The sequence below is a fragment of the Ranitomeya imitator genome, chromosome 10, assembly GCF_032444005.1.
Source record: "Ranitomeya imitator isolate aRanImi1 chromosome 10, aRanImi1.pri, whole genome shotgun sequence".
Taxonomy (NCBI): Eukaryota; Metazoa; Chordata; class Amphibia; order Anura; family Dendrobatidae; genus Ranitomeya; species Ranitomeya imitator.
Window position 1 is genome coordinate 126,697,625 of NC_091291.1, and position 26,312 is coordinate 126,723,936.

At 47.4% G+C, this 26,312-nt stretch overlaps 1 protein-coding gene across 6 annotated transcripts in view; it reads left to right on the plus strand.

Moving 5' to 3' along the window:
• Positions 1 to 26,312, plus strand: part of C10H1orf159 (chromosome 10 C1orf159 homolog) — a 123,544-nt gene that overhangs the window by 89,962 nt on the left and 7,270 nt on the right. For 2 of the 6 annotated variants that reach the window (XM_069742745.1, XM_069742746.1), the window contains exons 2-6: positions 14,592 to 14,656; positions 18,269 to 18,409; positions 18,503 to 18,575; positions 22,534 to 22,606; positions 24,015 to 24,116. In XM_069742745.1, the coding sequence (XP_069598846.1) occupies positions 18,504 to 18,575; positions 22,534 to 22,606; positions 24,015 to 24,116 (247 nt within the window). In that variant the 5' untranslated portion in view covers positions 14,592 to 14,656; positions 18,269 to 18,409; position 18,503. Of the gene's footprint in view, positions 1 to 10,242; positions 10,709 to 14,591; positions 14,657 to 18,268; positions 18,410 to 18,502; positions 18,576 to 22,533; positions 22,607 to 24,014; positions 24,117 to 26,312 lie in introns of those variants that run through there. The other 4 variants (XM_069742749.1, XM_069742744.1, XM_069742747.1 and 1 more) reach the window with 4 other exon arrangements.

A 26,312-nucleotide genomic window follows, 5' to 3' on the forward strand; every position in this document is an offset into this window, starting at 1 on the left:
CAGCCGCGGAGACTCGAAAATATTATTGGAGCACCCCGAAGTCACTCTGTTAGGACCCGAGCATGCTCAGATAACACCTTGTCCCAGCACATTCGCTCAGCATTAATGTAAATCCCTGCTCTTTCTATACCTACCCATAGAGCAGAGATTTGTATACAGTGATCGACAGCCTCCCTTTTATGACTGTGCATACAGCGCTGGCACTAACAAAGTAGGACCGTCCACTGGACTCATAGTTATTGTGAAGAAAATACCTTATAGTGCAGGACCGCCCGCTGGACTCAGTTACTGTGGATTACACAGCCTTTTCAGGAAGAATTGTCCGCTGGACTCATAGTTATTGTGGGACAACACTTTTTGTGTAGGACCACCCACATGACTGATAGTTATTGTGGGGAAAACACCTTTTTAGATAGGACCGCCCACATGACTGATAGTTATTGTGGGGAAAACACCTTTTTAGATAGGACCGCCCACATGACTGATAGTTATGGCAAAAACACCTTTTTGGGTAGGACTACCCACATGATTGATAGTTATTGTGGGGGAAAGACCTATTTGGGTAAGACCTCCCATATGATTGATAGTTATTGTGGAGAAAACACCTTTTTGTGTAGGACCTCCCACATAACTGACGGTTATTGTGGAGAAAACACCTTTTTGGGTAGGACCACCCACATGACTGATAGTTATTGTGGAGAAAACACCTTTTTGGGCAGGACCTCCCACATAACTGACGGTTATTGTGGAGAAAACACCTTTTTGGGTAGGACCACCCACATGACTGATAGTTATTGTGGAGAAAACACCTTTTTGGGTAGGACCTCCCACATAACTGACGGTTATTGTGGAGAAAACACCTTTTTGGGTAGGACCTCCCACATAACTGACGGTTATTGTGGAGAAAACACCTTTTTGGGTAGGACCTCCCACCTGACTGATAGTTATTGTGGAGAAAACACCTTTTTGGGTAGGACCTCCCACCTGACTGATAGTTATTGTGGAGAAAACACCTTTTTAGATAGGACCGCACACATGACTGATAGTTATTGTGGGGAAAACACCTTTTTAGATAGGACCGCCCACATGACTGATAGTTATGGCAAAAACACCTTTTTGGGTAGGACCTCCCACATGATTGATAGTTATTGTGGAGAAAACACCTTTTTGTGTAGGACCTCCCACATAACTGACGGTTATTGTGGAGAAAACACCTTTTTGGGTAGGACCTCCCACATAACTGACGGTTATTGTGGAGAAAACACCTTTTTGGGTAGGACCTCCCACATAACTGATAGTTATTGTGGAGAAAACACCTTTTTGGGTAGGACCACCCACATGATTGTTAGTTATTGTGGTGAAAACACCTTTTTGGGTAGGACCTCCCACATGATTGTTAGTTATTGTGGTGAAAACACCTTTTTGGGTAGGACCACCCACATGACTGATAGTTATGGCAAAAACACCTTTTTGGGTAGGACTACCCACATGATTGATAGTTATTGTGGAGAAAACACCTTTTTGGGTAGGACCACCCACATGATTAATAGTTATTGTGGAGAAAACACCTTTTTGTGTAAGACCTCCCACATAACTGACGGTTATTGTGGAGAAAACACCTTTTTGTGTAGGACCTCCCACATAACTGACGGTTATTGTGGAGAAAACACCTTTTTGGGTAGGACCTCCCACCTGACTGATAGTTATTGTGGAGAAAACACCTTTTTAGATAGGACCGCCCACATGACTGATAGTTATGGCAAAAACACCTTTTTGGGTAGGACTACCCACATGATTGATAGTTATTGTGGGGGAAAGACCTATTTGTGTAAGACCTCCCACATGATTGATAGTTATTGTGGAGAAAACACCTTTTTGTGTAGGACCTCCCACATAACTGACGGTTATTGTGGAGAAAACACCTTTTTGGGTAGGACCGCCCACATGACTGATAGTTATTGTGGAGAAAACACCTTTTTGGGTAGGACCACCCACATGACTGATAGTTATTGTGTAGAAAACACCTTTTTGTGTAAGACCTCCCACATAACTGACGGTTATTGTGGAGAAAACACCTTTTTGTGTAGGACCTCCCACATAACTGACGGTTATTGTGGAGAAAACACCTTTTTGGGTAGGACCTCCCACCTGACTGATAGTTATTGTGGAGAAAACACCTTTTTGGGTAGGACCTCCCACCTGACTGATAGTTATTGTGGAGAAAACACCTTTTTAGATAGGACCGCCCACATGACTGATAGTTATGGCAAAAACACCTTTTTGGGTAGGACTACCCACATGACTGATAGTTATTGTGGAGAAAACACCTTTTTGTATAAGACCTCCCACCTGACTGATAGTTATTGTGGAGAAAACACCTTTTTGGGTAGGACCTCCCACCTGACTGATAGTTATTGTGGACAAAAAAACACCTTTTTAGATAGGACCGCCCACATGACTGATAGTTATGGCAAAAACACCTTTTTGGGTAGGACTACCCACATGACTGATAGTTATTGTGGAGAAAACACCTTTTTGTATAAGACCTCCCACATGACTGATAGTTATTGTGGAGAAAACACCTTTTTGGGTAGGACCTCCCACCTGACTGATAGTTATTGTGGAGAAAACACCTTTTTAGATAGGACCGCCCACATGACTGATAGTTATGGCAAAAACACCTTTTTGGGTAGGACTACCCACATGACTGATAGTTATTGTGGAGAAAACACCTTTTTGTATAAGACCTCCCACATGACTGATAGTTATTGTGGAGAAAACACCTTTTTGTATAAGACCTCCCACATGACTGATAGTTATTGTGGAGAAAACACCTGTTTGGGTAGGACCTCCCACATAACTGACGGTTATTGTGGAGAAAACACCTTTTTGGGTAGGACCACCCACATGACTGATAGTTATTGTGGAGAAAACACCTTTTTGGGTAGGACCTCCCACCTGACTGATAGTTATTGTGGAGAAAACACCTTTTTGTGTAGGACCTCCCACATAACTGACGGTTATTGTGGAGAAAACACCTTTTTGGGTAGGACCTCCCACATAACTGACGGTTATTGTGGAGAAAACACCTTTTTGGGTAGGACCTCCCACATAACTGACGGTTATTGTGGAGAAAACACCTTTTTGGGTAGGACCTCCCACATAACTGATAGTTATTGTGGAGAAAACACCTTTTTGGGTAGGACCACCCACATGATTGTTAGTTATTGTGGTGAAAACACCTTTTTGGGTAGGACCTCCCACATGATTGTTAGTTATTGTGGTGAAAACACCTTTTTGGGTAGGACCACCCACATGACTGATAGTTATGGCAAAAACACCTTTTTGGGTAGGACCTCCCACATGATTGATAGTTATTGTGGAGAAAACACCTTTTTGTGTAGGACCTCCCACATAACTGACGGTTATTGTGGAGAAAACACCTTTTTGGGTAGGACCTCCCACATAACTGACGGTTATTGTGGAGAAAACACCTTTTTGGGTAGGACCTCCCACATAACTGACGGTTATTGTGGAGAAAACACCTTTTTGGGTAGGACCACCCACATGATTGTTAGTTATTGTGGTGAAAACACCTTTTTGGGTAGGACCACCCACATGATTGTTAGTTATTGTGGTGAAAACACCTTTTTGGGTAGGACCACCCACATGACTGATAGTTATGGCAAAAACACCTTTTTGGGTAGGACCTCCCACATGATTGATAGTTATTGTGGAGAAAACACCTTTTTGTGTAGGACCTCCCACATAACTGACGGTTATTGTGGAGAAAACACCTTTTTGGGTAGGACCTCCCACATAACTGACGGTTATTGTGGAGAAAACACCTTTTTGGGTAGGACCTCCCACATAACTGACGGTTATTGTGGAGAAAACACCTTTTTGGGTAGGACCTCCCACATAACTGATAGTTATTGTGGAGAAAACACCTTTTTGGGTAGGACCTCCCACCTGACTGATAGTTATTGTGGAGAAAACACCTTTTTAGATAGGACCGCCCACATGACTGATAGTTATGGCAAAAACACCTTTTTGGGTAGGACTACCCACATGATTGATAGTTATTGTGGGGGAAAGACCTATTTGTGTAAGACCTCCCACATGATTGATAGTTATTGTGGAGAAAACACCTTTTTGTGTAGGACCTCCCACATAACTGACGGTTATTGTGGAGAAAACACCTTTTTGGGTAGGACCGCCCACATGACTGATAGTTATTGTGGAGAAAACACCTTTTTGGGTAGGACCACCCACATGACTGATAGTTATTGTGTAGAAAACACCTTTTTGTGTAAGACCTCCCACATAACTGACGGTTATTGTGGAGAAAACACCTTTTTGTGTAGGACCTCCCACATAACTGACGGTTATTGTGGAGAAAACACCTTTTTGGGTAGGACCTCCCACCTGACTGATAGTTATTGTGGAGAAAACACCTTTTTGGGTAGGACCTCCCACCTGACTGATAGTTATTGTGGAGAAAACACCTTTTTAGATAGGACCGCCCACATGACTGATAGTTATGGCAAAAACACCTTTTTGGGTAGGACTACCCACATGACTGATAGTTATTGTGGAGAAAACACCTTTTTGTATAAGACCTCCCACCTGACTGATAGTTATTGTGGAGAAAACACCTTTTTGGGTAGGACCTCCCACCTGACTGATAGTTATTGTGGACAAAAAAACACCTTTTTAGATAGGACCGCCCACATGACTGATAGTTATGGCAAAAACACCTTTTTGGGTAGGACTACCCACATGACTGATAGTTATTGTGGAGAAAACACCTTTTTGTATAAGACCTCCCACATGACTGATAGTTATTGTGGAGAAAACACCTTTTTGGGTAGGACCTCCCACCTGACTGATAGTTATTGTGGAGAAAACACCTTTTTAGATAGGACCGCCCACATGACTGATAGTTATGGCAAAAACACCTTTTTGGGTAGGACTACCCACATGACTGATAGTTATTGTGGAGAAAACACCTTTTTGTATAAGACCTCCCACATGACTGATAGTTATTGTGGAGAAAACACCTTTTTGTATAAGACCTCCCACATGACTGATAGTTATTGTGGAGAAAACACCTGTTTGGGTAGGACCTCCCACATAACTGACGGTTATTGTGGTGAAAACACCTGTTTGGGTAGGACCTCCCACATAACTGACGGTTATTGTGGAGAAAACACCTTTTTGGGTAGGACCTCCCACCTGACTGATAGTTATTGTGGAGAAAACACCTTTTTAGATAGGACCGCCCACATGCCTGATAGTTATGGCAAAAACACCTTTTTGGGTAGGACCACCCACATGATTGATAGTTATTGTGGGGGAAAGACCTATTTGGTTAAGACCTCCCACATAACTGACGGTTATTGTGGAGAAAACACCTTTTTGGGTAGGACCTCCCACCTGACTGATAGTTATTGTGGAGAAAACACCTTTTTGGGTAGGACCACCCACCTGACTGATAGTTATTGTGGAGAAAACACCTTTTTGGGTAGGACCACGCACATGATTGTTAGTTATTGTGGTGAAAACACCTTTTTGGGTAGGACCTCCCACATAACTGATAGTTATTGTGGAGAAAACACCTTTTTGGGTAGGACCACCCACATGACTGATAGTTATTGTGGAGAAAACACCTTTTTGGGTAGGACCACCCACCTGACTGATAGTTATTGTGGAGAAAACACCTTTTTGGGTAGGACCACCCACATGACTGATAGTTATTGTGGAGAAAACACCTTTTGGGGTAGGACCTCCCACATGACTGATAGTTATTGTGGAGAAAACGCCTTTTTTGGGTAGGACCACCCACATGACTGATAGGTGTTGTAGGGAAAACACTTTCTAGAATAGAACTGACTATTAGTGGGTGCGACCATCCACTTGACTAATAATTATTGTGGGAAAACACCTTTTGAAGTACGACCACCAAGAAAGACAGATGAAAGAGTTACAAACTCGCTGATGGATTCTCAGTTAGCTCTTTCTGCTTCCAACAATGGGCATAGAGGCAAATAGTCTGTAAAACTCAATTTTTAATTTTAACCCTATTACAAAAAAAAAAAAAAATTAAGCCTATAATACATGCGTATAGGTAAAAAAAAAAAAAATCCTCAAAAATGTTGAAAACTTTTAATAACTTTGCAGTAAGCTGCTACAAATCACAGTCGGTATAATTTGGGGACTGTAGAGATTTTACATTATGTATTGTCTGAATTGGAGCTCGGCACGCGGCCAAGGTCGACATGAAGAGTTGCTCTGAATAGGAGTGTCTGTTTTCGGAGTCCATCACCGTTACTCATTGACCCCTCCCGTATTTGTTCGTTCAGGCCGCGATAGGAGACAAGCAAATAAAGCAGTAAATTGGGATAAGGATATAATAATGGAATGTTATCATAATAGAGAGTCTACGGAGACGACCGCACGGCACATGGCGAGAAGCTGGAACTTTCCGTTTCCATTTGTGCTAAGATCTAGCAATAGATTGAAAGCGCCAATCAAAAGCGGAGCGGACGATCGACGAGATGCAAAAAAAAAAAAATGACCTTTTTCCGAAGGCTGTCGCTCTGCAGACTGGCATTGATAACGCAAAATGTTAAATAAAGACCTAGCAGTTAATTTGTCATGAAAGTCTATGGGTCTGTGAAAAACTCAGATGCCATCCGATTTCTGTCCGTTTTTCACAGACTGATAGGTAGGAGAGAGTGGAGAAACTTTTTCCGATGTTTTTTTTTTTTTAGACTTTGATCTCAATTTTGATCTGATACTCGTCAATATCGATCAATATCGACGTCTCCTCAATTTCGGACAGCCCCACAGACTTGAAAAACACGGATAGAACTCGTCAATGAAAAATGGACGTCTGAATCAGCCCACGGACGAGGAAAATTGACCCATTGTTTTGATCAGAGCTTGGTCCGACTGTCATCAGTTTTTCTCGTACGTGAAGAAAAAAAAAAGTTCCTCCACCTTCTCATTTCTGACAGTCCGTGAAAATCACACTGCACTCGGATGTCATCAGAGTGAGATCCTATTTTTTTTAATGGACCCTTGGATCAAAATCAGACATTTCCATGATCAGTCGGTGAAAAATCACGGACATGTTAATGACCCCTTAGATAAAATGATGCTACATCCACATGGAACAAATGCCAAGACGATTCCTTCAGGTCTGCGAAACGTGAAGCTGCTGCCACAATGGTGATTGATCCCAGGGCCGCTCGCTCCGACCTTCATATTTCACATTCCACATGGAACACAATGAGAGGAACTGCCTGCGTGAATATTTGGCCGTATCATCGCCCCGAGACCTGGGTGGGGTCACACCAGAGGCTTTTATTCTTTACAAACTTCTCCGCTTGCGATCATATAATATTGTGATTGTGGTGAAGTATTTCTTCATGGCTGGGAAACATAAAAGGGATATATATGTCAAGCACAAGCCTGTGGAATAAAGAAAAAAAAAATTGGTGTTACCAAATAAAATATCAAAACAATTAACCCGTGAATGTACATTTATTGTTATGCTTATTTATATACGAAAAGGTAAAAAAAAAAAACTTCAGCAAAAGCGTCGTTAAAATCCTTCCATTATTGCCAGAAGCCACAGACGCGTTTCAGACGACTCCGAGTAATTGTGTAAGGACGCAGTGTGAAATGCGCTGCTGTGTCTAGCTGTGATGGATGGAGTTTAGAACCTGAGAAGAAAAAAGGATTTTCCTGCCTTTGGTACTTGGGGCCGTAGGGTACTCGGTACCGGGTTTGGTCGGCCTAAAGGGGGATGTCACGGCGTCTGCAACCCCGTCCGTGGCCCTGGGCGCCCGTGTTAAAGGGAATGTCTTTAAACGGGTTAGGAATAAAGCTTATGTTCGTGGCCCCACCTGTGGTATTCGGTCAGTGGGGACCGACGCTGCTTTAAGGGGTCCACTGGGGTGATGTTATGGCATCTAGATGGTACACCTTCCCACAGGTGAAGTATATCCCCAGGGCTCCCTGTGTGTAGATGAGGATGGTGCAGTGAAGAACGAGGACACAGGTTTGCAGTCTCTTTACCTTTACTGAAGCCTTCAGGCAGCCACAGTCCAGGGCACCAGATCACAGGTACAGGCAGGGTCCAGCCGGCTTGGAAGCGAGGTCAGAGTCCCCTTTACCAGGTGGAGTTAGAAGCCTTCCTACTAGCGCTGTGGTGTAGTCCCTTGCTGCCTATGGCTTCTATCAAGGTCCTCACAGTTCTCTCTGTCCTCCATTAAGGTGGGACACAAACCCGTATGACAGGTGGCTCAAGCCTTTTCACAGGGTCTCTATCATGACCCGGGCTCTATGCGCCACTGTCCCTCCTGGGTGTTAGGACACACAGGTGATGTGTAATCCAGCTGTCCTGCCAGTTTCTGCTGTGCCTCTTAGGCTACTTTCACACTAGCGTCGTACTCGGCCCGTCGCAGTGCGTCGGGCCGACGTACCGACGCATACTGTGGAAGCGCCGCACAACGGGGGCAGCGGATGCATTTTTCCAGCGCATCCGCTGCCCCATTGTGAGTTGCAGGGAGGTGTGGGCGGAGTTCCGGCCGTGCATGCGCGGTCGGAAATGGCGGACAAGACGCTCAAAAAAAACATTGCAAGCAACGTTTTTTTGTTCGGACGGTCCGCCACAACACGACGCAACCGTCGCACGACGGTTGCGACGTGTGGCAATGCGTCGTTAATGCTCGCCTATGGAGAAAAAACACATCCTGCAGACAACTTTGCAGGATGCGTTTTTTCTGCAAAACGACGCATTGCGACGTGCAGTGCACGACGCTAGTGTGAAAGTAGCCTTAGGCTGCCGTCACAATGTTAGTATTTGGTCAGTATTTTACATCAGTATTTGTAAGCCAAAACCAGGAGTGGAACAATTAGAGGAAAAGTTTAACAAAAACATATGCACCACTTCTGCATTTATCACCTACTCCTGGTTTTGGCTTACAAATACTGATGTAAAATGCTGACCAAATACTGCTAGTGTGACGGCAGCCTTAGAGTATGACACAACCTCGGTCTTCTGGCTACCGGTATCTGCGTTCTGCAGGGAGGTAGCCCAGTCGCAGCTATTCTCCCCAGTTGTCACTCTCCTGTGCTTCGCTCTCTGGCGCGCTCACTACAAGTCTGTTCTTCCTTCCGTAGTCTCTCAATCCTGGAGCTGCAGCACCTCAGGCTGCACGGCCCCTCACACTGCTCTCTGCCTCTGACTGCTCCAGTATGCTGTGCTGTCTGTCACCCACTGATTGTCTTTCCCTCCAGACCAGAATATATATATATGGGGATGCCACCCATAAGCAGGATCAGAGCTTCCCCTTCTGGCCTGGAGTGTGAACATGTTGTACGTTTGTGGTTACCTGATAAAAGAGGTCTTCCTTCGCTTCCAAGCGTGACATCACTGTCCCCGTGAGGAAAGCGATGCCACTGTGACAACAAAGACCCTGGGGTGTTACACAAGACAATGGTGCTACCCACCGAGCCACCCATGACCTCAGCGCTGCAAGACAATGGTGCTACCCACTGAGCCACCCAGGATGCACACACTGCAAAGCAACAATGCTACCCACTGAACCACCCAGGACCCCAACACTGCAAAGTAACAGTGTTAATCACTGAGCCACCCAGGACCCCAGCGCTGCAAGGCGACAGTGCTACACACTGAGCCATCATGCTGCCCAACATGAAGAAAAAAAAACATCAAATCACGAGAACTGCCATTTTCCCATCGTTGCCCCTACAGCCAAAAACAAAACGTGTACCCAAAAATGGCGTTAATAAAACCTATAGCTGCACAGAAACAAACAAAAAACCTCGTCACCACTTCTTTGAGGTAAAAAATAGTAAAAAAAAAAGAAAGGGGACAAAAAAAAAAAACCTTTTTTTTTTTTTATTTCAGAATTGTATATTTAACACAGAAATAATAATAAAAGAAACTCCAAACGAGTTTGGTATCGCCATAATCCTAGCGCCCTAGAAAATCCCATTGTTGGGTCATTTCTACCTCACAAAAGACGGAAGGAAGAAGGAAACAACAAATAATAATGGCGGAATCGCGTTGTTTTTACTATTTCACCACACTTCAGTACATTATATGGTAAAACCAAAGGTGACATTCAAAACTACAACTTGTATTTAAAAAAAAAGGACTGTGTTGAAGGAAAGATAAAAAGAAGTTATATACATTAGTTATTTAATCGTGTATTTATTTGTGTGCTTTTTTCTGTGTGTTACAAGCACGTTTTTCGGAGGAAAAAAAAAGCGTCGTGGTTTCTTAGCAACGACAATATCGTGCGCGCCGACTAGTTCTTTTCTGCCTTAACGCAATGAACCACGGGAATTCGAGTTCTACGCTGCCGTGCAAAAGCCTTCCCTATACAACTTAAAACTACAATTCCCATCAGCCCGCGGGCACGTTCGCCCATTCTCTCTACAAAGGCGGAGAAGAGCGTGAAAGCGGCTTTGTTACCTGGCGCGCACACAGGCACAGGTGAGGCGAAGGAGCCGTGCAGGATTCTGGGAGGCGTAGTTCTTCCAGCTTGTCTTTGACGTTGGCGGTTAATGAGGTCAGATGCTGGCGGAACTACAAGTCCCAGGAGGAGGAGGACTGTAAAGATGAAACGGAGCTTTCAGGTGTGAGGAGTGACTTCTCATTGCGGAGGTAAGAGACAGGAGATGCCGGGCGCTGTCAGCGCGTGGTTTATGTGGGTGTTTTTCTGTTAGGTTTCTCATTACTAGTGTTTGGCTCTGGGGTGATCAGTGGCTGGAAGTTCTCAATCAATAAAACTTTATTAGTCACAATCTGGACACGGGCACGGTCATATAAAGTGTCATGTTGGCAAAAGTGGTGCAGGTCTTCTCAGAGATGGCGCGGTTACTACAGTAACATCACCGCCCACGTGGTAACCAATAATGGCAGACTTAATACATTTTAGAAAAAAAATCACTTGTGGCAATTTGAGGGACCCTGCGCTGTGAGGTGACCCTGCGCTGTGAGGTGACCCTGCACGGTGAGGTGACTGCGCTATGAGGTGACCCTGCACGGTGAGGTGACTGCGCTATGAGGTGACCCTGCACGGTGAGGTGACTGCGCTATGAGGTGACCCTGCACGGTGAGGTGACTGCGCTATGAGGTGACCCTGCACGGTGAGGTGACTGCGCTATGAGGTGACCCTGCACGGTGAGGTGACTGCGCTATGAGGTGACCCTGCACGGTGAGGTGACTGCGCTATGAGATGACCCTGCACGGTGAGGTGACTGCGCTATGAGATGACCCTGCACGGTGAGGTGACTGCGCTATGAGGTGACCCTGCACGGTGAGGTGACTGCGCTGTGAGGTGACCCTGCACGGTGAGGTGACTGCGCTATGAGGTGACCCTGCACGGTGAGGTGACTGCGCTATGAGGTGACCCTGCACGGTGAGGTGACTGCGCTGTGAGGTGACCCTGCACGGTGAGGTGACTGCGCTGTGAGGTGACCCTGCACGGTGAGGTGACTGCGCTGTGAGGTGACCCTGCACGGTGAGGTGACTGCGCTATGAGGTGACCCTGCGCGGTGAGGTGACTGCGCTATGAGGTGACCCTGCGCTGTGAGGTGACTGCGCTATGAGGTGACCCTGCACGGTGAGGTGACTGCGCTATGAGGTGACCCTGCACGGTGAGGTGACCCTGCGCAATGAGGGATCCCTGCACTGTGGGAAACCCCTGAGTTATGAGGTGACTCTGCGCGGCGAGGAATCCCTGCACTGTGAGGAGACCCTGCGCTATGAGGAACCCCTGCACGGTAAGGCCCCCCTGCTCGGTGTGGGACTCCTGCTTTGTAAGGCACCCCTGCACGGCGAGGGACTCCTGCTTTGTAAGGCACCCCTGCGCGGCGAGGGACTCCTGCTTTGGAAGGCACCCCTGCGCGGCGAGGGACTCCTGCTTTGGAAGGCACCCCTGCGCGGCGAGGGACTCCTGCTTTGGAAGGCACCCCTGCGCGGCGAGGGACTCCTGCTTTGGAAGGGCCCCCTGCGCGGCGAGGGACTCCTGCTTTGGAAGGGCCCCCTGCGCCGCGAGGGACTCCTGCTTTGGAAGGGCCCCCTGCGCCGCGAGGGACTCCTGCTTTGGAAGGGCCCCCTGCGCCGCGAGGGACTCCTGCTTTGTAAGGGCCCCCTGCGCCGCGAGGGACTCCTGCTTTGTAAGGGCCCCCTGCGCCGCGAGGGACTCCTGCTTTGTAAGGGCCCCCTGCGCCGCGAGGGACTCCTGCTTTGTAAGGGCCCCCTGCGCCGCGAGGGACTCCTGCTTTGTAAGGGCCCCCTGCGCCGCGAGGGACTCCTGCTTTGTAAGGCACCCCTGCGCGGCGAGGGACTCCTGGTTTGTAAGGCACCCCTGCGCGGCGAGGGACTCCTGCTTTGGAAGGGACCCCTGCGCGGCGAGGGACTCCTGCTTTGTAAGGGCCCCCTGCGCCGCGAGGGACTCCTGCTTTGTAAGGGCCCCCTGCGCCGCGAGGGACTCCTGCTTTGTAAGGGCCCCCTGCGCCGCGAGGGACTCCTGCTTTGTAAGGGACCCTTGTTCGGTGGTGAACCACTTGCGTGGTAGGGGACCGTTGCACTGTAGGGAACCCCTGTGCGCTGAGTGACTCCAGCTTTGTGGGGAACACCCTGCGTGGTGAGGGACTCCTGCGCGGTAGGGCACTCTTGCACTGTAGGGAACCCCTGAGCGCTGAGTGACTCCTGCGTTGAGGGACCCCTGCATGATGGGGAACCCCTTGTGCCTTAGGGGACCCTTGCATTGCAGGGAACCCCTGAGCACCGAGTTGACTCCTGCTTTGTGAGGGACCCCTGTGCGGTAGGGAACACCCTGCATGGTGAGGGACTCCTGCGCAGTAGGGGACCCTTGCACTGAGTGACTCATGTGTTGTGAGGGACCCCTGTATGGTGGGATGAACTGTGCAGAGAGGGGCATGCAGAGGAGACCCTCGCTGTTCCCTCTGGCTGTGCTTGCTATTGTATTTATCGGCTCTAACATCTGTCAGTTTAGCCATGGCTCGCTGTTTGCAGCCCCTGCCTACTTGCGTTGACCCCACCTCCTGCTAGTTTTGACTTCTCTATGGTATGAGACCCCTCCATCGTGCCTATATGCCCTAATAATAAGACTTCTCCTATAAGGCCGGGGTCACACTAGCGTATTGCATCCTATGCGAGAACATCGGATGCGATATGTTAATGACACTCGGCTCCTGCTTGCAGCAGAGCAGGAGCCGAGTGTCATGCGTCTGTGCTCCGATTCTCTCGCACGGGGAGGATCAGAGCACAGCTGCGGAGGAGGCGGAGAAATGAATTTCTCCCTCTCCTCCATTGCTGGGGTCCGCTTATAACGCACATCACTCGGATGATATCCCAGTGGTGTGCGCTGTCTCACTCACACCCATAGGCTTATATGGGTGCGAGTGAGCCGAGAGTTTTCCTCGGTCCGAGACAATCGCAGCATGCTGCGATTGTCTCGGACCGAGGACAATGGCCGACAAAAAGTCGGCTGGTGGGAGCTGCCCCATAGCTTAACATTGGTCCGAGTGCAATGTGATTTGTTTTGGTTTTTTTTAATATCACATTGCACTCGGCCGTTTAAAACGCCAGTGTGACGCCGGCCTAAGAATCCTTGTAAAGTTGAAGCTCCGTCCTTGCTGGCGGGGTCCGCGGATCGGCTGCCTCCTGCAGGGAGGAGACGTGTGAGTTTTCCTCACTATTGGGACATGTTGTGAATTCTGGTTGTACAATCCATCGTGTCGCGTCCTAACGTTACTTCTGTACAATTCTCACAATATCGCGGGTCTGTCTCCCTGACCTGTAGGAACTTCCCTTTGGCTATCATGTGGGTTCTGTACCCATGGTTTCATGATGAGCAGCAGCAGAAACGATAGTCTATGAAATGCTCCTTTACGTCAGTTGCCTCTGAAAGTACACGAGCCGGAGGAGTAAACATCACAATTACCTTGGATATAATTATTCCTTCTGGGATACGCGGGTCCCGTGAGAAGACGCACTCCTGACGAGCCGCTTTACCTGAGATCCGGGTCACGGACATACACATAGATATGGGAGCAGTTACAGAGAGATTTTGGGAAAGTGACAACCACAAGTGCCACCATATTGGTCAGATTTAGGGAAAGTGACAACCACAAGTGCCGCCATATTTGTCATCGCCGTTGATAAATTTTGAGCATTCAAAGGTGACCACCAGTATGGCTGCATTTCCTCTGTCACTTCTTGGAAAAATTGGTTTTAGCAGCCAAACAAGTCTCCAACCAACAAGGCAGTAAAATGAGGAAATGTTCCCTACGACTCACCGATTCCCCACAGTGACTGTACGATGTGATGCCACCTGCCTGTTCGTTGCTGCGGACAGTGTGTGCTGACTACCTGCCCTTACGTATGGTCACGGCTCTGCTCTGAGGCACAGCTCAATGCCAGAAAGCTCCGGTAACGGTAAAGCCTCTCGGTTTACAGACGCAGATGTCTGTTCTTTGCACCACAGAAACCCGACTGATTTTCTTGCATCTTACAGGAAGGAAGTGCACAGTGACAGGACTTCCCGGCACACTTTTCGCGTCACCGAGAGCTTTCCACCAGGTAAATGTTTTTGTTTTTTTTTTGAGATTCTGCAAAATCTGTGCTGCTTTCTCCTTACGGCTCCATAAAACAGCACCAGCCTTAACTTCTAAAGGGTCATTGCTATCTTTAGAAGTTATCATCCGTCAGGATAGGTGACAACTGATCAGTGGAGTCCAGTCGCCATACTCGGCTGTCTCCAGCAGTCCCATAGAGACGGAATCCGGCCACCCCTCTATTCAGATCTAGCTGCTCCATAGCCCCATTTTTGGGATCGATGTGGGTCCTAGTGATCTGCCCCTCCACTACGGCAAGTCATCATCTATCCATAGCATAGGTGATAACTTCTAAACATGGGATTAACCCTTTATCACGTATCAAGGGATAGGTAACCACCTGCTGATGATGCGACGTTAGACCTCGGGGATCCACACCAATCCTGAGGACCTCTGCCGATAGAACTTGTTGGTGAGATCAGCCAACATTATTTTGTCAGGGAGTGAGGTTTGCAGATCAATTATGTACATATCCGGCCTGATAAAGCATGCGTGGTGTTGGGGAAAATCGGCATGGTTATCCCATGTTTGTGGTCCACTAGTGGAAAATATACCGAGCGCCATTTTTGTTTTCCTGTATCCTGGTGGCAGAGCTCGCAAGTTTTCCTCAGATGTGGAAACCAGCTAGGGCTTTTGTGCTCACCCATGTGTTGTCGTATGGACACATGGTGGATGCTAATCAATATGGCCGGCTGTGTCTGGTGGTCCGGCCATTGTCGAGGAGGCTCCAGAAGTTTGGTTTTTTTGTTTTTTTACATATCCATCGGCCTTCATGTAGTAGATCATGTCGGGATGATATCTTGCTGTACCTCCGGTGGAAGGATGGGCCTTGTTCCGGTGCACCGACAGACCGGCGCTGATTAGCCCACAATGTAAAGATCTTTTATTACTTCATATTAAATAGTGCCCGACCAAGCAGAGAGGGACACCCTTATGGCCTACAGATATGTTTGGTGAACTTTAGGAGCTTTTCGTGGCACGTTCACCATGGTGTGACTGCTGCTGTACCTGTACAACTCCTCAGTCGGGTCTCTTATTTCTCCCTTCTTGCAATGTCTATCGTATGCTATTTTTACGTATGTTTTTTTTTTTTTACTGTTTTTTCCCCCGCCCTCTCCACTTGGTAAGAGATATACTGCATGCCAATTCCTCAGTAAGCTACAGTTGCCGTCACCGCCCCACCAGGGCTGTAATAACCAGGCCCAGGATTCATAAAAGGTGAACATCCCAGGATTCCCATCTTCAGTCTTCTACTTTAATAATAATTATTGTCTGTAAAACTTATTTGACTCTTTTACCTAGTATGCGATTGTCTCATCACCATAGGGAGCAGGAGTTTACATCTCATTGGGGCAGTTGCACAGGGGCTCAAGGAATAAGGGGGCTCATTACAACCACCGAAACCGCTTGTGCCACAAGTGCTAGATCCGCATGAGCTGTTGAACAGCAGAGGGCCCATATACTGTTCTTGCACAGGGCCCTTGTCTTTCTGCCCCTATAGGGAGGGTTAAACATGGCCACCTATCAAGTGGTGGACACACACACTGGTTGCCACCTCTGACCAGTCCACCTATGATAGCGATATAGCCGCAGCCCTGACGCTGCTATACTCACTCTGACCCTGTTCAGACGTCCGAGTACAGGATGTGATTTGTGACCCGGTCATGGGACTCCTGACCTAAAATCTTTACCCTGATCGGCATATACAAGATCAGGAGACCTGCACCCGATTAGGAAATCACTGTTCATATTTGGTCCATGCAAATTGTCTCTTTGAAGAGGACTAGAACTCTGGGTCTCCGATTCCAATAGGTGGCACTAATCTAAAAGAGTCGATATTGACTTTTAGGATCGTCGTTTCCAATAGGTGGCACTAGAGTTCTAGTCCTCTTCCTCCTGAAGAGACAATTTGCATATTTAAAGGGAACCTGTCACCCCTAAAATCGAGGGTGAGCTAAGTCCACCAGCATCAGGGGCTTATCTACAGCATTCTGTAATGCTGTAGATAAGCCCCCGATGTATCCTAAAAGATAAGAAAAAGAAGTTATATTATACTCACCCAGGGCGGTCCCGGTCCGGTCCGACGGGTGTCGCGGTCCCGTCCAGCGCCTCCCATCTTCATCAGATGACGTCCTCTTCTTGTATTCACGCTGCGGCTCCGGCGCAGGCGTACTTTATATGTCCTGTTGAGGGCAGAGCAAAGTACTGCAGTGCGCAGGCGCTGGAAAAGGTCAAAGAACCCCGACACCTGCGCACTGCAGTACTTTGCTCTGCCCTCAACAGGACATATAAAGTACGCCTGCGCCGGAGCCGCAGCGTGAAGCCAAGAAGAGGACGTCATCGTAAGATGGGAGGCCCCAGACCGCGACGCCCATCGGATCGGACCGCCCCCCCAGGTGAGTATAATCTGACCTCTTTTTCTCATCTTTTTGGATACAACGGGGGCTTATCTACAGCATTACAGAATGCTGTAGATAAGCCCCTGATGCCGGTGGGCTTAGCTCACTCTCTTTATTTTGGGGGTGACAGGTTCCCTTTAATTTCCCAGAGCAGCGTGCATGGCTTATAAGTCTCCTCACTCTAACATGTCAGTCTTGGCTTGTCACTCTCCACAAGGAGAAATGTTTCCCTTACATCCCAGTCCAGAGCCTCTCACCTAGCCAAATCACATATCGTACTTTGCTCTGATGAGGGGCAACACCCTGGAACACGGAATCTGCAAATTGAGATTCTGATTGGGCTTTTATCTGAAGTCATATTGCAAGGCTCGTTAAAGGGTTAGGATCACTGCTTCCAGTAGGTGGTGCTATAGAGTTCTTAGTCCTCTTTGAGGCAATTTGCATATTTAATTTCCCAGAAGAGCATGCATGGCTTATAAGTCTCCTCACTGTGACATGCCAGGCTTGGTCTGTCAAACACAAATGTGGGAATTCAGCTCTTCCCTAAAGCCTGAAGGGAGGTTATAGTTCAACTTCTCTCTCATCCGAAGCTTTGGTTGCCACCTTGTCCATCCCATGCCGGACAGTGTATGGTCAAAGACCCATAGCAGTGGCGCTGTACAGGGGAAATCCTCCCAATGTGATGTGCATAGACCCTTAATATGGCACTATATACTGGCAGGGCAGCTGCTGGAGACAAGATCAATGCTGAAGGATGGGTGAAATCACCGGCACGTTCGTCTGCGCACTACTTGACTCCTCCTCTAGAGGGCAGTAGGAGCACCTGCATTTTTGGGCGTTCTGCTGCATATAGTACAGATCACTTTCTGTCCTAAACCATCGAAAACTTTCCCCAGTTTTGCTTCTTTATCCAATCTTTAGCATTAAGAAATCCGTTTTGTATTTAATCAACGTAAGTAAAAATAAGAAAAAATTCAAACCAATCCTTAGGTTTTGTAATGTGAAGAGTAGAGGCAGATTGTAGTGTATGGGCGCGTGTCGGAGGGAGGGCGTCTCTGCGTGAAGGCGATGTGTGCGGCCCATCTCCCTGCCACTCGCAGACGGCGTGCCATCGGGATTTCCACTCATTATCAGCTCTGCCATTACTACAGCAAGCATTGATTTGTTTTTAATGCCAGGTCCTTTCATGTGAAGCACATCCAGACGCTGAGAGATAACGTCCCTGGTTACATAACAACCCGTCTGTCCGAGGGAAGAAAAAAAAAAATCACCTGTCGTGAAGATGCACAGGTAGAAAAGTTCTTGGCTGTAATCCCAAGGTGAGTAGTTGGTAGTGTAGGACGCCATATAGTGCTGGCTTGTGTATACGATTGCTATGGAGTATGGCTCTGACCCCGGTTTTCTCCTGCTAGGATGGCCGTGGCCTGCCTCGTCATCCTGGGCAGGTTTATCATGGATTCTGTTGGGGAACCGATCAACTCCTTGGTACGTATGCTGATCACGAGTTGCGCATGTACATACACATGGTCCTGAATCTAGGGTGGCCTGACACCTGTCTTAACGGGGGTAAACATTCAGATTGGGAAGTGGCTGTTCTAGTAGTGGACAACTCCCTCTAAGTCTGACACTGAAGCGCTCTACTCGGATATCATCACAAGCGCCATAGACTTTGAATTAAGCTGCAGGACGCTCGCGCAACCTGATGCCCCATTTAACTCTTCTTGGCCACGACCTTGCAGATTGAAGAATGAAGGATACAAGGCTCCTATTCTGGGGATCAGTGGAAGTCCTAGTAGCACCCCTCCCTGAAATATGGCATCACTTACCCAGTGCATAGGCGATTAATTTTATCTACAGCAGGATGGGACTTGGGTGTGGCGACTGTCTGCAGCAGGATGGGTTTTGTTCTCTACCTTGATGTGGCGACTGTCTGCAGCAGGATGGGATTCGTTCTCCACCTGGATGTGGCGACTGTCTGCAGCAGGATGGGATTCGTTCTCCACCTGGATGTGGCGACTGTCTGCAGCAGGATGGGATTCGATCTCCACCTGGATGTGGCGACTGTCTGCAGCAGGATGGGATTCGATCTCCACCTGGATGTGGCGACTGTCTGCAGCAGGATGGGATTCGTTCTCCACCTGGATGTGGCGACTGTCTGCAGCAGGATGGGATTCGTTCTCCACCTGGATGTGGCGACTGTCTGCAGCAGGATGGGATGCATTCTCTACCTGGATGTGGCGACTGTCTGCAGCAGGATGGGTTTTGTTCCTCACCTGGATGTGGCGACTGTCTGCATTAGGATGGGTTTTGTTCTAAACCTGGATGTGGCGACTGTCTGCATTAGGATGGGTTTTGTTCTAAACCTGGATGTGGCGACTGTCTGCAGCAGGATGGGATTCGTTCTCCACCCGGATGTGGCGACTGTCTGCAGCAGGATGGGATTCGTTCTCCACCCCGATGTGGTGACTGTCTGCAGCAGGATGGGATTCTTTCTCCACCCGGATGTGGCGACTGTCTGCAGCCGGATGGGTTTTGTTCTCCTTCCAGATGTGGCGACTGTCTGCAGCAGGATGGGATTCGTTCTCCATCCAGATGTGGCGACTGTCTGCAGCAGGATGGGATTCGTTCTCCACCCCGATGTGGTGACTGTCTGCAGCAGGATGGGTTTTGTTCTCCATCCAGATGTGGCGACTGTCTGCAGCAGGATGGGATTCGTTCTCCACCCGGATGTGGCGACTGTCTGCAGCAGGATGGGATTCGTTCTCCATCCGGATGTGGCGACTGTCTGCAGCAGGATGGGATTCGTTCTCCACCCGGATGTGGCGACTGTCTGAAGCAGGATGGGATTCGTGCTCCACCCGGATGTGGCGACTGTCTGCAGCAGGATGGGATTCGTTCTCCATCCGGATGTGGCGACTGTCTGCAGCAGGATGGGATTCGTTCTCCACCCGGATGTGGCGACTGTCTGCAGCAGGATGGGATTCGTTCTCCACCCGGATGTGGCGACTGTCTGAAGCAGGATGGGATTCGTGCTCCACCCGGATGTGGCGACTGTCTGAAGCAGGATGGGATTCGTGCTCCACCCGGATGTGGCGACTGCAGCAGGATGGGATGCATTCTCTACCTGGATGTGGCGACTGTCTGCAGCACTATGTTACCAGAAGTTTCTATGTCTTATGAACCTCCGCTTTACGACTGTGGAGAAGTCAAGGAGAAGACAGGCGTCATTAGTAGGACCCTCACCCCACCCCCCCCACCCCCCACCTCTACGATTCCTCCAAAGTGATGGGGGCCTATAGCAGGAAGGTCTAACTCGGTTAACCCGATGCAAGCGCCATGTACAGCCACGTAAACCCCAGTCACGTTGGGTGTAAATGGCGCCACGCGGGCAATGTGTCTTTGCACCTTACTGTGCAATGATGTACAGTAAGGTGAAACGTGACTTGGATCCGTTGCCAGATCTGCCGCAGAAATGCTCTGCCACGTGGAGACACAGCCTCCAGGCGTCTGTGACTCTGAACAATATGTCCATTCACTTGTCTTAAGGACATCCCCAAGGTGTAGCGGGAGTAGCTGTAGTAATACATATTTATTAGCAGGTTACTAATAATAGGTTTCTCTTATATAATGTAACGAGATTCACTTTTAAGGTTCGTTAAGGTCCTTTCGGAGTATAGTTTACATAAACTTGTCCTGGAAAAGTGCAAATACCGGAGTGTGAAACCACATTGTGGAGGAACAAAACACGAGGAGCCTGGAGAAAAGCGACTGAAGACTGAACCTCATGGTACATGTCACACACGGCTCAGAAATTCATCAGACCTTCATGAACGAAAATTTCAGTTTGAAATTCATGATTTTTTTTTTGTATATATATATATATAAATTAAATTAAATTAAAATATAATTATATATATATATAATAAAATTGTATATTAATGGTCAGTGGAAACCAAAATGATCAAATAGTTGAGATCTGGATAACAAATGGCTCCAAGAATCAGTTACTTCTTCACGGCAGCTAATAATCTGACTCAGTAGGGTGTACTGCCCCCATGGGCCCTTATGCTCTCCTGCTGATGTCTGGGCATGTTCCTCATGAGATGGTCGATGGTGTCCGGGAAGATCTCCAAACCTGGATCTCTGTGGCTCTACTTGGCAGCATCGGATAAACTGATACATAAATGTGAGGGCCAAACAACGGCGTCAGTGCCGGCATCATCCAGGTTGGTTAATGCCAATCAAGCCACTGGGAGAGCAGCGGTCCCAGTACAGGACATCGTGTCCTCATGGATTCTGACAGTTTGGTGATGGACCCCCGTAGTTGCTGCAGATTATTTTGTAGGGCTCTGGTGGTCCTCCTGCCGTTGGGTGATGTCCGGTTCTCCTCATGTAACTAACCATGTCCTGGTGTCTGCTCCATGCTCTTTAGATCATGGTGGAAGACGCAGCAAACCTTCTGGATGTGCCAACCTGAGGGAGGTGGACAACTAGTGCAGCCTGAGTTGGCTGCAGGTACCATCTCGTGCTAACCGTAATGACTAAAGCTGGACGGACACATTGGATGGTTATCGGCTGAACGATGCTTCAGTCATTCGTTCGGCTCACAACCATGTCTCCCATGCTCAGGAGCCCTCATTCACCCGAGCACTTTAGGGGCTCATGCCGATAAATGAGATGAAGAAAAGTTTATTCACCCTCAAAGGTTCCTAATGTCCACAGTGGGTTTTTATGGAGCTCGTGGTTGTGGCTGATCGGACCACTATGCTCCAATGTGTGTGCATTCGGTGTCGGACTGGGGTGCCACCAAGGGCCCATCGGTAACAATCTCTAGGGCCCCACTTCTCAGCTACATGCAAATGTGACATTAGCCTGGATCACAAATGATAGATGACTATGATGCCGCCTTTATCTGCACATAGTGATTCAAGTGCTGCTCATATAAGAGGGTGGTGACCACTCCTGCACAGCGGCCCACCGGAGGATTCCCCTGTTGTCCCGTGGGCCAGTCAAAGACAGTGTGCACCGCTATTATAAAAACATGGAATCTTTCAGAAGCCGGGCTCTTGTCTGTGCGCCATGACGGGTACTGCAGCTCCGTCCATTTGTGGAAACCGCGTCGGGGCGCAACATATGTGCAACTAATTTCTGTAAGGGAGCAGCCATAATTTTATAATCTCATGCAAACGCATAATTAAAAAAAAAAAAAAAAATCTATACTTTAATTGTTGCTTTTACTTTTTCCACTTTTTATTTGCTTCTTCTGTTTCTGTGTTTTTTTTTTTTTTTTTTCATTTTTGTAAATGAGGCCACTAGAGACTTTTGATTAGATCCAGGAGACACCGCTGTAGGTTTCATCAGCCGCTTCTCCCAATGTCTTCTACACCAGACTTGGCGTCGCCTCTTTCGCCATTTAACCCTTACTCCTCTTTACTTGCATCAGGTCTCCTCCGACTGCTGCAGTGAGCGGCTGATGGTAAACGACTCCTGCCCGGTGGATCAGAGGTGCTGGCCAGGTAATTGTGAGCACGTTGGCTGCCGTCCACTGTGCGCTGCCCGGTAATTGCTGTGGTGTTAATGATGGGCTGTTACATAAGCTGCCATGTGTAGTGTTCATGTGTAGTGTTCATGTGTAGTGTTCATGTGTAGTGTTCATGTGTAGTGTTCATGTGTAGTGTTCATGTGTAGTGTTCATGTGTAGTGTTCATGTGTAGTGTTCATGTGTAGTGTTCATGTGTAGTGTTCATGTGTAGTGTTCATGTGTAGTGTTCATGCAGCTGATCAGCACATTACAATGCTGCAGTAAATGTGGCGAATGCTGGGATATCCTTCCTCATGTCCTATCCCCATATTGCCTTGTGTTCTGTGCCGTAGCCTCGTGTTCACATTGATTATTGGGTTTTGGCAGTGGCGCTTTGTAGGATGGCAGACCAATCCGCTCCGCATGGTACTGCGCTCTGCACTATTATAACATTGATGCTCGTTGTAGCGCCACCGCTTGTCTTCAGGTAGAATCTGGTATTGCAGTTCAGATCTTTAAGAATGAATGGTGCAGTTGGGGAGGGAGCTGTTTGTGGAAGGAAGCAGCAATATTTTTTTTCTAATTCTGGATGCCCCCCATGAGGCTTTGCTTCCCCCACCCCCTTATATCAGTTTATAAAATGAAAATGGCGTCTCCCTACTCCGGGATTCCAGAATATAAATAGTGAAGGCTGAGACCTGTTATTCTTCATGTGACCGGACGGTTGTGTCGCCCTAATGGAATTTGTCCTGGGTGCGGGTCACACCCTAAATCCCTCCTGAGCACATAATCTCCAGGGCTCGCTGACAGCAGCGGGGTGGGATTCTGCTTGGTATGGTGGGTGTATGCTGAAGGAAAAAAAAACTAGAAACACTGCATATCTTACCGTGCAATGTGAATCTAACTGAATATATATATATTTTTTTTTTATTAATATAATATTTTTATTATATATATTACAATTTTTTATTAATATAATATTATAATATTTATTACTAATATATTTTTATTGTGAATTAATATAATAGTTATTATTTAATATAATAGTAATAATATAATTATTTTTTTTTTTTCCCCCCTGGAAGGGTGCCACACCTGTCTCGGGATCGTCTCTGGTACTGCATCTCGGCTCTTTAATGAGAACAGGTCTGAGCTGTCAACCCGAAAACAGGCGTGGCGCTGGTTATGGGAGAAAGTAGCCATGATTTATTTTCAAGCCATGGACGCAATGCCATATAATAAAACTTTTTTTACAATATTTTCGCACAGGCTTTATAAAACATCTGACCACAACATTTAAAAAAAGAAATAATAATAATTTGAATTGAGGCTAGAGTTTTCATGGATGGGCTATTTTTGGGGTTTCCTTATGGGATATATAATTATTTATTTTTGCCCCCCAGGATGTTATCGGGTCTGGACTAATAATGGCAGCGTTTCCTGTTTACAGTGTACTAATGAGAGCGGCTGGGACGCGTCTCTGAACTGGACAGCGTGCAGCGATGGTGAGTGTCTAGGTGAAATATACCGTATACGGTATATATTTTTGTATTTTTCTCCACCTTTTAGTCCCAGTCCATCGTCGCCCCATGTGTCATCGGGGGCACAGACCGGTGGGTGCAGCTGTTGTATTGTGTAACATGTGGCTGCAGGAGCCGGGCGTCCGGCCAGACGGGAGAGGCGGCATTCAGCACCGCTGCGTCACTCGCCTCCTGCACTCCGACAAGTCGCCTCTCGTCCACCTGACAAACGAAGCGGACGATGCGTGCAGACCCGGTCACACTGGTTTATCACTGCCTGACTATTCCGACCAGTCACATAAAAATACCGAGGCACGGCTTTAAAAATATTGGAATTTGTGATTTGAAGGCCAAAAGGAGGCAGAGTTCTGTACCCGGGCATGAAGCGGTGCCAATCCGCAGCTGGGCATGGCTCGTATCCTGCAGCTTGACCTTATTCATTGGATTGGAATAGAATCGGCTACAATACCAGACACAGCCATTGCACAGAAGTGGCGCTGGTCCTGGGTAAAGGCAATCTTCTTCTTTTTTTTTTTTTTCTCCCGCTTTACTGTATTTTACGATCACAGAAGTTATCAAAAACCTTGCACTTATGGAATTCAGGTGCAAGACCACTCATAATTCTTCCCCATAAGCCTTACTTCTCTGTGATGCAGAGAAATGTTCACCCTTTGTAATGCAGAGAGTGAACTGTGCAGAACATCCAATATATTTTTTATTTTTTTTAATGGAAGCAGTGTAGTACTCTATTTCCCCTGCGGAGGCACTGCAGCTAAATTGATCAGCGGTGGTCCCAGCAGCAGCACAACACTGATTTTCAAGGCGCCCGTCTAACAATATAAAAGGATGTGAAGTGCAGAAAACCCTTGTAATAAGGCGTCTGCAGCGAGTGGTCGGGTTACTCCACATGCTGCGCGGCGGTCACTGGTGGAGCAATGCGGGTGTAACAGGTGGGGTCGGCACTATTCCTGTATTTTCTGATCATTCGCACTTCGGTATTGTCACAATGTTATTGTTTCTAGAAAACGTTTGCATATCTGAGGAACCAGTCCAGGTCGCTTCATGTGAATTCTTGGCGTTTATCCCATGAGTCACCATGTGCTGTCCTAGCAGTAATGCTGCACGTGTGAGAAATCAACATCACTCAACTCGTGGGCTTTTTTTTTTTTTTTTTTCAAGACTTCAGCCATTACTAGATGCAGAAAAATGTCCGAAGTCATATGTGATTTCCAGCCTTTTAATGGAGCAGAAAAAGTATCGGCTAGAAGAAAGATCTAAAACGTGACTCGCAGAGTAGCGGGAAATGCTGTTGTGGGGTCGGGGACCGTCCCGATCACTTCCTCAGAAGAAGGCTGCAGACTATCCACACGGCAAATAATCACTGCACGAGGACCACGCCATGCCACTGATTGAGTGAATCCTGCTAAATATTTTAACCCACTAGGGTGTGTGTGTTTTGTTTTTTTTGTTAATTATTAGATGTGAGGTGACAATTGAGGGGAAATATATATATATATATATATATATATATATATATATATATATATATATATATATATATATATATATATATATATATATATATAATTTTTTTTTTTTTTTTCCGTCCCCCTTAGTCGTCTTCCGTCCCCCTTAGTCGTCTTCCGTCCCCCTTAGTCGTCTTCCGTCCCCCTTAGTCGTCTTCCGTCCCCCTTAGTCGTCTTGTATGTATGTGTGTATCTATAGATATTATATAGTTTTATTTTCCACCATTTTACAGTGATTCCATAATTTATCTATTTTCCCCCTCTACTTGATGAATATACATATGTCTTTACAGCAGTATGCATATGATATTAATGACCGATCCTTAAGATGGGTGAGATATATCCGGTAGGGGTCAGACATGTGGCACCCTCGCCTGTCTGCTCGTGGCCGGATGTAAGCATTGAACGCAGTTGAAGTGTGTAGTGGCTGCTGCCGAGAACCGCAGATCATCTCCGGTGCAGCAATACTACAGAGAGTGGAAGTTCCAACCCTATCGGATATTGCAACTACAGAGGTCTCCTTGGGTCATAAAATACAGTAGGAGAATCTGTTTCTCAATTTGCTAAAATTACCCCCAAAAATATTAGTCCGGTGACTTGGTATTGTTAGCAACGCTGTAGAGTCCATCTGCCAAAACTTGTGGCGCCTCTATTT